At 40.5% G+C, this 12,633-nt stretch overlaps 1 protein-coding gene across 2 annotated transcripts in view; it reads left to right on the top strand.

Annotated features, from left to right (window-relative positions):
- Positions 1-11,077: 11,077 nt before the first annotated feature.
- Positions 11,078-12,633, top strand: part of bean1 (brain expressed, associated with NEDD4, 1) — a 30,592-nt gene continuing 29,036 nt past the window's right edge. The window contains exons 1-2 of one of the 2 annotated variants that reach the window (XM_034609297.1): positions 11,078-11,291; positions 11,450-11,530. In XM_034609297.1, coding sequence (XP_034465188.1) covers positions 11,484-11,530 — 47 coding nt within the window. In that variant the 5' untranslated portion in view covers positions 11,078-11,291; positions 11,450-11,483. Of the gene's footprint in view, positions 11,531-12,633 lie in introns of both variants that reach the window. The other variant, XM_034609298.1, reaches the window with a different exon arrangement.

The raw sequence follows: 12,633 nt of genomic DNA, 5'->3' as shown, positions 1-12,633 counted from the left end.
AGTTTTCAAATGATAAGAATAGAAAACAAGAAAAATACAAATGCTCAAAACAACCCAAAAAAATGACTCAGTGTTGGTGAAATCGCTGAAATGTCAGCATTTGTGTGGACAGGGCCTAAAAGTACTCGTTTCTATGCACTTATATTCATCTACATACACAACTACCAATATCTCTTAGTGTAGGAATATACAGAATTACATACAACTACTACAGTTTATTTCCGTCTTACTGGGGATGCAGAATGGTGCATGTCAAAGCTCAAGTTCTGTATTCTCTTTAAACATTGAAGTTTTTTTTTTTATCAATCTGAAAAATGGGCCACGAACAAAGTGAGAACAAGGTGATTTTACGTTTGATCTGAGGTGGAGAATTTGATTTGTAAATATCGTCGCTTGAGTTTAGTTTAGTTTTATTTTGAGGTGATGTTTGATCACAGCGAGACGCCAGATGTGTTTTGTTCGTACTAAAATCTGTACGGGAGGTTTAACTGTGAAAAGCTTTCACTGTTCATAAGCCTATGATGTGCAGAAGGTTGTTTTCTCAAAGGAGACATATTATGCTTTTTCAGTTTTTCTCTCCTCGAGTGTGTTATATACGTTTTTTGTAAATGTCAAAGTTCTGCAAAGTTAAAACAAGAGCAGCTAATCTGACACGCCCCCTAACACAGCCAGGTAATTTCCTACATGCACTGAAAGCGATGGACCAATCACAGCAACGTGGGCCAGCTGGCCAATCAGAGCAGACTGGGTCTACCAGTAGGGGGCCTTAAAGAGACAGGAGCTAAAACCAAGTGTTTCAGTCAGAGGCTGAAAAGAGGAGCTGCAGCGATGGACAGTTTGTAAACCTTTTACAGCAATAATTAAAATTAAAATTATAAACCTAAATACGTCTCGTTTAACATGACACAAGCCGTTTGGCAAGAATTATGAAAGAATTCCAGTTTTTTAGTTATTTTTTAATTTTATTCAAAGTTGACACCTTAAAAAATCTCTTTCCCTTTTTGTGTTTTCTGAAACCAAGCGTCTGATATAACTGAGGAGTAATTTTCTGCTGTGAGAAGAAGAGAACAATGCACCGACAGACAGACAGAGAGGAAATGACGGGATCGCCGCTCAGACAGAATTACAGCGCGTTCCCAGCTTTTATTTGACAGAACCCATCATCACAGTTATTGTTGAGATGAAAGCTCCAAATCTCTGAGGCCAACGAGAACAAAAAGTCATTCAGACAACTCCGGAAACGCAGAGTGGCAAAAGCAGCTAGTTGGGCAGCTGAGGTGGCTCGAATAACTTTAACCTCTCATCCCTTTTGGCTACTGACTGGTCTCAGATCCCAAATTACAGTTTTTCATCCGAATCTGGAACAAAAATCAGTGGACTGGTTCTGCATGAACCAGACTTGGATCCTTTTACTTGCACGGAGCTATTTATTGTCTGTAGTTGGTGTTTTCTCACAATACGGCAAACAAAAGGATTCATGGTTTATCATATTGGGCTGATTAGTGAGTTTTACATTCTGAATTTATTTTTCCATCTGGAAGAGTAAATAACTCCTTGGGGCTATTGTGACATCCCCATTGTGAATTACTTCTCAAAAACACAATAACTTGTTGTGTAATTAATAATTATCTTCTTTATTATCTAAAATTTCAAAGATTTCATTTTGGTCCGGTTAGTTTCGATGTTAGGAACCTAACCTCAGGTTCCTTTTTACCTGGGGCCCCTTAATTTCCCTGAAATGATCTCTGGCGCTCTGAGAGGAGAAGGTTCAGCGTCCATCCAGGAGATTATTGATGGTTTCAGGAGCAATTACACAGAAAAATCAACAACTTTAATGTCAGTTTGCCTGATTCTAAAATTGTGCCCATTAAGATCTGATTGTCGAAGCAATATTTGAATTCCTTCTTGTGTCCTCTGGTGAAAACTCCATCACCACGCGTCTTCATGACAGTCTTTGTTTGTTTTATTCAAAGTTTATTTGTCCTCCTGTTTATTCTGTTGTGCTTGGACTCGAACTTGTTTCTTTAAAACTCCGGCCTGCTCGGAATGCCATCTGATAAACGCTGCACACAATAGCTGGAAGCCCTGTCAATGCTTTCCTGTTGGCTTCACATATATATTTACTGAGAGCAGCCTGATTCCTCCGCCTCGCTCTCGCTCCTTCTCCTGCTCTCTCGTTGTTTGCATCACCGACTCCCCCCCCGCCCCCCCGCCCTTTAATCAGCTAAACCAAACAGTGGTCTCAGCTTCCTGTCCATCTGGGGGTGGGCTGTGCCCGCCCCTTCCTGTCCGCGTTATCTCTCTCCCGAGGCGACACATTGTGCTCACTTCCTGTTTGGGAAACAGCCTCAGCCTTGGAGCGGAAAAAGGAGAAACCTGGGATGAGGGTGAGGAAGATGAAGAGAACAATGTCGAGCGGCGATGAGTTTTCCAGCTGAGCAGAAAACTCCTCGGCGCAGGGACGTCGCGACATCCTGTTACCACGGCAACATCCGAAATCAATATCCATTATTCAGCTGAGTTTTCAGATTTACCGAAAAGTGTCATCAAAAGAAATGTATTGTTTTAAACTCCAAAGAACTTTTACTCTTTGTTATGTTTCTATAAAGTTTCTTTTAAAAACGATGTATTTATTACAGCTGTTATTGCTGCGGAAGACATTTTCCAAAACATTGATGTTTTTTTTTAGCTGGTTTTAAAAGTCACGTCTCCGTTTACTGAACAAACAGCGATTTACTTTTTCTGGCTTCTGCCTTTGAATCAAAGAAAAAGAGAATAGACTCAGAATTTGAGAAAAATACTTTTCATTTCAGACTCGTGGTTCTCGAGGAGACAGTATTAACTTTGCTTTTTGTGTTCGTGTATTATCACTTTTTCTTTTTCTTTTTTTTTATAATAATGGATATGTGAAGAAAACAATCAGCCGCCTGCAGCAGATAGCGATGCCCAATTATCGTCTCTCCAAGCAGCAATAAGTGTGAGGTGAGCTGAGGGTGAACCAATCTGAGACTGATGTGTCATTTGCCAACGTTTTCCTCTTTCATACTTATTATTAGGTGCAATCATTGATCACTAATTACACAATTTCCACATCCTCACATGTACTTTTTATATTTTCCTCTGTGTTTTTGTATTAATGTGAAAACACACCAGTCTGTTTCACAGTTTTTAAGGTCGGTTACAAAACTGTAAGAAACTCACAATATTCTGTTTCCAAGTCATTTTAATACATTATTCAAAAGTGTCACATTTGTTATTGTGGCTCAAAATTCCAGCGACATAAACATATTGTCTGGAAATGTTAAATAAAACATTTTCAGCTCAATATGTAAAATACATTTATTTCAGGCTTCCATTTAAATTTAGTTATTAATCAAGTTATTTATGTTGTTATTTGATTCTCTACAATGTCGACACGTCAAAACGTCACTGATCACTTCGTTTTGTCAAGTTTCGTTGTTTATTATCCTAAAAAAAGTGCCATATTTAGAGTCATTTTGAATTTCTTCACCATTACTTGTTGTGTGAGAGTTTTCGTTTCCTTCATCACGTTGAATTCAGACATTAAAAATAAAGAATAAATCTCTCAGGTTGAGGCTCCAGGAAAAAAAAAAGTTAAAACTTCACCTTCATGTCAAGAAAAGAAAACGTGTCACATGAGACGATATACTGTTAAAATACAGATCTTTACAGAGTTCCTTGTACTTTCATCTGTGTACCCCGTGTGTTGTTAAGGAAGCGTATACTTTGAGTGAAATGTACATATCTATATATGAAAACTGTGCCTGGTCTCACCTTGTTTCTTTTACTTTGTCTAGAAGAAGTTAAACTTGATAGATTCTCTTTATTGCTGTAAAAAGTTTTTTTTTTTTAAAAGGTTCATTTTCTTCAAACCACAGAGGGAATAGTGTGTGATGGACAACGTGATTTTCTGTTTGTGTCCACTTGTGTGTGTGTGTCTGTGTGTGTGTGCTTGCAGTTGAACCCATGTACATACACACAAATAAGCATCAAACCAATAAAAATAAGACCCACATAGATCTTGCTTGTGTAAATAGACTGAGGGTATTCAGAGGAGCAACATGTGCCTTTATTCCTTCAAAAAAATACTGTAATTCTTTTTTTCGGATGGTGAACACAATGTTTTTATATTGTTTTTATGGTGTATAACAACGACTTTTTATTACCTGACATTTTTGTAAGTGAAGAATAAAAATAAACACTCGAATATGTTTCCTCGTCCTGTGATTGGTGTTTTCAAGTCCTGTGACCAATAAAATAATAATTATATACGACTGATTTCACAAGGTTGAAAATGACGAGCAACAGGTGTGTTTGCCCTTTTACTCCCGAATGTAAACTGAGTATTTATCAATATCTAATATTTCTTTATTTTTGTGTTAAACAAACTTACACATACTTCTTTAAGTGATGCAAACTTTTCTAGTTTTAGCAAGTGCAGGTTTTTTCCACAATAAAAGCACACATTTATACAACTCTTAAGACACAATAAACTTAATAAAGCGAGTTGGAGCAAAGACATTAAGTTGATAATGCCATTTTATAGATTTAATGGATATAAGAAAATTATAAATGTGTAAAATTCTGTAAATCTAATGGGTACAACTCAAAATAAAAAAGTGAGCGAGAGCAAATGAAAACACTGCACAGATATTAATATGCCAAAACATACATATGTCAGAGTTATGGATCCATTTTGGGGGAATTTGGGTTTTAAATTTGTTTGAGGAAAAAATTACATCATGTGTTTTTAATGACAAAATCATCCCTCAGGCCGATTTGGAAAAAAAAAACGAGAAGGTGGAATTTCCTGATAAAACCAAACCCAGCTCGGGTCAGGACATGATTTGTAGCAGATTTTCACTAACAGCCCATAAATGTAAAGTTTGAGTGTTGACAGTTATCTGAGAAACAAAAGAGCGTGCACGTTACCTGTCACTTTTTATACAGTCACTGTTCTTTGCAGCTCAGATTCCATGTGGCGAAGATCAGCTCTGTTTCTCTGTGTAAAACGATCCAACGTGTCCAATGGAGCGCTCTGATCTCCACCACCTTGATCTCTGACATCACACGTGATCTCCACTGTGGTTCAACCCAAGTGTAAAATCCACCGCAGGCGCGTGCAGTTTTATTATTGTAAGGGGCCGGGGGGGTCGAGGGGTCAGATCTCCGAACGTGTGATTGTGTCCATATGAGAAACATGAAAAAACGAGGGAGTAGAAAGATGTAGAAAGATGTAGAGAGAGAGAAACGACAGAGTCAGTCATTTTTCACGGCAGATTTTTTCAGTGGGACGACACTAACGGATTTTATGATTTTGACCTGGTTCACAGATGAGGCTTCAACACGGGAGCAGGCGACTCAAACAGCTTCAGGCTGAACCGAGTTTCCCCTCAGTCCTGATGCCTGACTGACGAAATCACAGGTTTATCAGAGCTTTTACAAAACGAGGCGACAGATTGAAGTTTCACTTCTACTTCTGTTATCGGAGAGTCAAAGTGGTTTCAAGCGTACGAATCATAGATCGTAAATAAAGACTCAACTTCCTCCCACAGGAATGAAGCCAAAATACCCAGAATCCGAACGCCGCCATCTTGCGTATTTGAAGCCGGACTCAGCAGTGGTGATCAAGGGATGGCGCCGCGGTAACGTGGTGATGACCAATCACGAGTCAGTCCCAGGTGTCAATCATTCACTTTTATAGATAAGTAAATAAAAACTAAATTGATCTGATACTTGAACTTGCATCAGTGCGATAAGAACGACCTGAAATGACAGAAACCATCCGTCTTTATTTGATGTGTACTTTGACACGTTAGTTTGGTCCGTGTCCCATCCACTGACATGGAGAAGCTGTGATTTATGACATATACTAAAAGTTGCAATCAGAATCCGTCATGTTACAAAGCTGGTTCACGTACACACACACACAAACAAACACACAGACACACAATTTAAACAATTAACTGTATTCAATTTTCTTCAGATTCAGATTCAGACAACGTTATTGATCCCAAGGAGGACAATTCATTCGCAGCTTACAATCACACAAACAACATCCAATATGATACGTGTCAAAAAACACAGGTTAACCAACAAAAGGACATCAAGATAAAGATTAACAAAGTAAAATAAATAGCAACAAAAAGACAATAGTTAGCTAAATAATTTGTTACACGTGTTATCATGTAAAAGGCAGAGTCATAAAAGATGTCGTTTAAATTACCGTCTGAGTTTAGTAGCCTGACAGCAGAGGGAATGACCGATTTGAGGGGGGGGGGGGGGTTCTCCTCTGAGGTTCATGATAACGGCCTGAAGGCTTCACGAGACAAAACATGATCAGGTCGGCAGATTTATGAAATGGAAACTTCGTGAGAAGTCTAAACATTCTGTCACGATACAGTTCAGTACAACAGGTCACTTCTAATGGAGCCTGATCGCCAGAGGAACTCCATTTCCTGTTTCAGTCCGCAGGTCAGAGGTCATCTGCTTTCAACCCTCGACCCAACAGATGCTCTCGGACCACGTTGAACTACGCTCTGGTGGATGATTGAGAAAGTGATGCTTTGAAAGGGAGAGATTTTTATTTTACTCCCGTCCTCATCCAGACGTTAACATCCATTTCCTCCAGACCAGTGCGACCGCAGGACTCAGTGATGTGGTTCATCACGTCCTCTCATTTCTTATATGACAGCTCTCTCTCTCTCTAACCACCTAATAAGAAATAAGGACGATGTTAAAAAGCTTTCAGTGAGCTGTGCAGTCACCGAATCATCTATCATCACTTATTAAAGCGAGGAGGACGGCTGCAAGATGTGACGGATGTCTGCAGGAAGGACAGAGACTGAAAGGATGAGAAAAAAAAAAGAGGATGATGGAGAGACGAGGAGGAGATGAGAGGTGAACTTCCATCTCGTGGAAATCCTCCTTCTCACTCCTCCCTCCGCCTCGACTCAACTTTGGTCTACTTGCGGTTGGAGGACGGGACGGGACCGGCTGGCGGCAACGTGCAAAACATCGCGTTCCGGTCAAACTACAAAACCAGACTATTGAAGCGAGGCGTGCTTTATCCTTGAATACAATTACATGGGGACCGCGGATGGGTAATCCTTTGAAGCCTGATCAAAGACAGTCTGAATTTTGAAGTGGGCTTCTTGCGTGTGTGTTTACATGTAAAGAGGAGTGGATCTGAGGAGCTGTTTACATGACTGCAGCGTGTAATCCACTTAGAGAATATTCTGCGTCCTGTCACAAGCAGTTAGCGTGAAAAACGGCACCGAAACATGTGAGAGCGAGCGGCTGAGCAGCAGCAGACGCTTTCGGTATTACACACACACATCACACGATTTCACGCACAAATATTTGATACGTGCAGGTTTTTTACATTCTCATTTGCTGCCTCATTACCTGGTGCGAACGTGACTTTCTGCAGAAATGTGCCCTCAGCAGCTTCGTGTCGTCCAATGAAAATTCACCTCGTATCGTCATACATCACCAATTTATACTGTGATGGTTCAAAATGTGTGATAAATTCAAGCTCTGTGTGTTGTTGGAGTGAAGGAACGTGAATCTGTCGCTGTGAAACACAACCCTGGAAGACAGAAACACTTTAAAACATGTGAGAGAAGAAATCAATTCATGCACCTTCATCGTTTGTGACCTCGCAGACACTCAAATATTTAGAAAAAAATTAATTTTACCCAGATTTGCAAAGATTCTGGGAGAAATAAAAGAAAAGAGTTCATCACCTTGAACTTTACCATTTATAGCAACACTTTGCAACTCTTAGGTGAAAACAACAAATTCAAAACCTTCATCCCCTGAGCGTCTGTTCTGTGACTCTGGTGAGTGGGTTCGAGTTGAAGACTGAAGCTGAACTGAGATCAGTTAAAAACACTCAGAAGTTATTAAAAAACCAGAGTTTATCTCCAATATTCAGCAGGAAACTGTTAAAATTCAATATTACAGCTGCTGTTGCTCAGTCAAATGTATAAAGTGCTTTCTTTTAAGGAGGAAATGAGACACAAAGAGGGTGAAATATAAAACCTACAGCTGTTTTATGGACATTTCATTACGAGACAAATACAAACAGTGGGAGGAGAGCGACGTGTTTTCACTTCATCATGCGTCATTTTCCCTGGAAGTTTCAGCAGAGACGGTTATGAAACTTCCTGTTAACTGGAATAAAACTGTGAATTTCTCTGTGTTTGATTATTGGGAAAATTTGGGATTATGTAAGATCACGAGTCAGCAAAGATCATGAGTCAGCAAAGTATTCCTCCTTTCTTTTCCACATGAGGAATGTTCCTCCATCGTTAAAACTCGTGTTTTCTATGTGAAACATCTGGCGACATCTAATCTCATAAATAAAAAGTCTGTCCCCATTGTTGTTGCAGGAGGAGAAAACTGTTTTCTTTGGGTTGTCTCAACCAATATTTCACTGCGGTGCAACACAATCATGTAGCGACGGAACACAGAGGGACTCACACAGCCTCTGGCCTCATGACGTACACACGGTGCTCGTGATGTGTGTCGGGATTTTGTGTCTTTTGTTCCATGTCCTCTGTTGGCGTGTGAAGCAGATGTGCTCGTGTCTTTGTCTGCGGCAGGAATAAAGCTGTGGCGTGTAGCTAAGTGGGTAGAATGTGGCATTGCCAGATGCAGGGGTTCGACTCCCCGACTTGTGAGGCACAGCGGAGCAGGATTACTCAGACGTACCAGAACCCCTCCCGTATGGATGCCTCTGCTGGAAACAGGCCCGGCGCTCATTCCTGGGTTTGAGACGCACGGCAGTCAACCATCAAAAAACGTGAAGCTGCATCAAACACGCCACCGACACGTCGACAAACAAACAAGTTCAAAACGACCACTGCAGAAGCAGCAGCGGCGGCAGATGGAGACGAGGCCTCGGCCCCGTGTCTCACTGAGCGTCTGCCTGAACAAGACCCAGGAGGGGGAGAGAGAGAGAGAGAGAGAGAGAGAGAGAGAGAGAGAGAGAGAGAGAGAGAGAGAGAGAGAGAGAGAGAGAGAGAGAGAGAGAGAGAGAGGGAACCACATCATGTCTGGGACAGAAAACAAAACAGGGACCAGGAATGTTCTGCAACTAATCAGCTCAGAGACGAGGTTTGTATTCTGAATTATCCCCTGGATGAAAAAACTATAGTGAAATATAAACACAAAGGAGGATTCTAACAATGGCTGCCAGTGTGACAACAGCACAACATTGTGCGGAGGAGGATATCCCCTTTCCCCATCCTCTCATTCTGTGTGTTGGCCCCTGTTCGCTTTGTGCTGCAAAGGAAAAGAGTTGAATGCATGTTCACATTGTCCAGTTAAAGAGCCTCGATCCGTCTGGGACGTTCATGGATTTCAATTAAAATCTGTTCTGTAAAAATCATGTATTTACACTCACGACTGTGCAAGAATACAAATCAGTTCCTTCGTCTATTGTTTGATCTGTGGGGCATTTTTACCGATTGGTTCCTTTAAACGAGGCAAAATTAACATGCATTTATATATAAAGATGATTATATATGTTAAATATACCTGAATTTATTTAAATTGTTAATTCATCAATTAATCAAACAAACAGAAAATAAAGACATGTCGCTGCTGAACAGACATTTTGCCGGTTTGTGGTTTTGGCTTCAGGTTAAGTTTCCACCAGCATCAGATTCATCACTGATGAGACGATGGATCATTTGTGAACCAACAAAGAAGAAAACAGCTCAACTGACACCAGGCGGTGCTCTGTCGCCACCCTGTGGTTCAGAGCAGACAATACACACTGCATTAAAAATGATGTATCTGACTGTAGGAATTATTTTAAATGAACTCTGCTTTGTGCATTTTTGACTGTAAAAATAATAAAATGTGAATCATAAGTAATTATAGATCAACATGGTGGACAAAGGCATGTTACCTGGTTTCCAGTCTGAAGAGTTAATAAAGGTGTTTCTCAGGATTTCTTTAGCATGGAGGGATTTTTGATATGTTATTTATTTAATTTCTATGTCTATATTTTCATTTCTGATGATTAAAACCTCGGCTCGGGATAAACTTTGACATTAATAAGCTGCTGTAAGAGCCTCCAGCCTGAAGGGAAACTTGGGATTTGGATTCTCTCCCACTCGGATGAGGTCAGATGTTTCTCTCTAGTGATCAGGCCTGAATCTCTGCAGGTCGGGAAACTCAAGTTCTCTCCATCAACATCTCTTACATGGACCTTTTCATTGCTCCTGATGTTGGCATAAAGTTTGAACAAATACAGAAAGGAAAAACTAAATCACGAGGACAAAACAGCAAATACACAAAACTGAAGCACAAAGACAATCCAGAGGAATTTACCAGACAAAGTGACGGAGGAGTGAGGAGCACTGGGACTGAATGAAGAAGCAGGATCATTGAACTCAGGTGAGACCCATCAGGAGCAGGTGCAGATCATGAAGGAGGGAAACACAGGAAGTAAGAGAGACACACGAGGGAAGAAGCTTCAGAGTAAAAGAGGAAATGGTCTGAACTCTGCAGTCCATTCACACCCTGCGTCTATGTGCATGACTCCCTCTGTCACACATCACTCACACGCAGTCGTCAGGGGCAGTTTAAGGTCGAGTATGTTGCCCAAGGACACTTCGGCAGGCGGAATGGGAAAGACTGGAGTTGAACTGCCGGCTCTGTGGTTGGAGGTCGACCCACTCTACCTCCTGAGTCACACCCGTCCTTAAAACAGGATCAAATAAGTGCAAAGATATAAATCAAAAGATCTAAATATACACAAATATACACAATTATTATTATTATTGTTGTTATTATTATTATTATTATTAATATTATTAATATTCTTTGGGTTCATTCCTGCTCTCTGATTAATCACTATAGGATCCTGTTTTTTTTTCTTTGAGTCATCCTCTCACTGCCTGTCCCATCGTCCTGGAGGACGCGTCTCTCTCTTCACCGGGCATGACACACTTATCACCGGGCTGCAGAGCCGAGAGAGACACGGTGCAGAGAGGAGGAGGAGGAGGAGGACGAGGAGGACGAGGAGGAGGAGGAGCAGCTAGTGATGCTATGGACAGAGGAATAGAGGGAGAACAGGAATAGAGCTGCACGGGTTGGATGGTGACAGTGATGATGATGATGATGATGAAGAGGATGATGAGGAGGAGGAGGAGGACGTGAGGACGAGGGATGCTCCGCTGCAGTGTGGCTCGTCGTGCGGGGGTAAAACCTCGGGTATCACCGGGAGTTTAACGAAACGCTATTCTGAGGAGGTGGGCCAAGTCCCGGGAGAGAGAGAGAGAGAGAGAGAGAGAGAGAGAGAGAGTGAGAGAGAGAGAGAGAGAGAGAGAGAGAGAGAGAGAGGGAGAGAGAGAGGAAAGGGGGAGGACCTGCAGACTGGATGTAGTGATGTTGTTGCTGCTGTTGTCAGTGATGTGAAGATGTGAAGAGACGTGAAGGAGCTGATGAGGAGTCGTTTCTGCTCCTGGACACATTTATTCATTTTCTGCAGGTAAGCATCCTCTCTCTCTCTCTCTCTCTCTCTCTCTCTCTCTCTCTCTCTCTCTCTCTCTCTCTCTCCATCCCAAGCTAAAGTCTCTCTCCCCTCACACCCCCCCCCCCCCCTCTCTCTCTCTGTGCTGATTCTGAAACTATGATAAATGTAAATACTTCACATATGTGACTCCAGAATATGCAGTTACAGTTGGTATTTGATATCTTTGGAGAATTAATAATATTATCTTCATGCTTCCTCGGTAATAAAAGTGATATTATGTAATATGCTGCACGAACAGGCTTCTTTATGAATTCATTATAAAGAGTAACTCACTGCTGACATGCAACTTGGTACATTTACTGAAATCTGAGGTATTTGTACTCGTACACTTCAATTTGATGCTTCTCTCACTTTAACAGAGGCTCCGATACATGTAATGTCTGTGGCTGCTTTAAATACATTGAATAACACCATCATCTCCTAAGATATGAAGTCAAACGCTTCTTAATGAGTAAAGAAAGTAGAATTTGCATGAATATGCTGCTTAACTGTATCTACTGTATATACGTGCAATAATTTTGATAATCATACTCTTGTACTTTAACTGAAGACACAAAACATTCTTCATTCTTCTTGATAAGTAAAGAAGTTGAATTAAAATCAATGCCTCAGTAATAAAAGTCCAATAAATGCTAACTTTTGTACTTTTACTGAAGTAATACTCTGAATAAAGGCGTTTAACTTGTCAAATAGTACTAAAATATACTTAAAATATACATTTATATACACAACTGATCTAAATATTGTGTTTATCGGTATCGAAGGAGCAACCTCAATGAATAACTGTAGAATAAACTGACTGTAGGAGCTGCACACATGAGATAAAGCAGCTGGTTGATGAGGTCACAGGAGTGAAAGTATAAATAGATTAAAATAGAACAAAGTTAAATAAGTGTACAAGGATGTATAAAATGCATAAGACTGTATTCATGCTTTACGTATAAGTAGATATTTAAAAAAACATAAATGTTCAAAGTGTATAGGCAGGGATGGTTTACAATATAGAATAAAGACGGTATATAAAAATGTTATGTGTTATATGTGGGTATAAGTTTTAT

The sequence above is a fragment of the Hippoglossus hippoglossus genome, chromosome 15, assembly GCF_009819705.1.
Source record: "Hippoglossus hippoglossus isolate fHipHip1 chromosome 15, fHipHip1.pri, whole genome shotgun sequence".
Taxonomy (NCBI): Eukaryota; Metazoa; Chordata; class Actinopteri; order Pleuronectiformes; family Pleuronectidae; genus Hippoglossus; species Hippoglossus hippoglossus.
The sequence above is the reverse complement of the archived record's forward strand: the minus strand, read 5'-3'. Positions and strand labels throughout refer to the sequence as shown.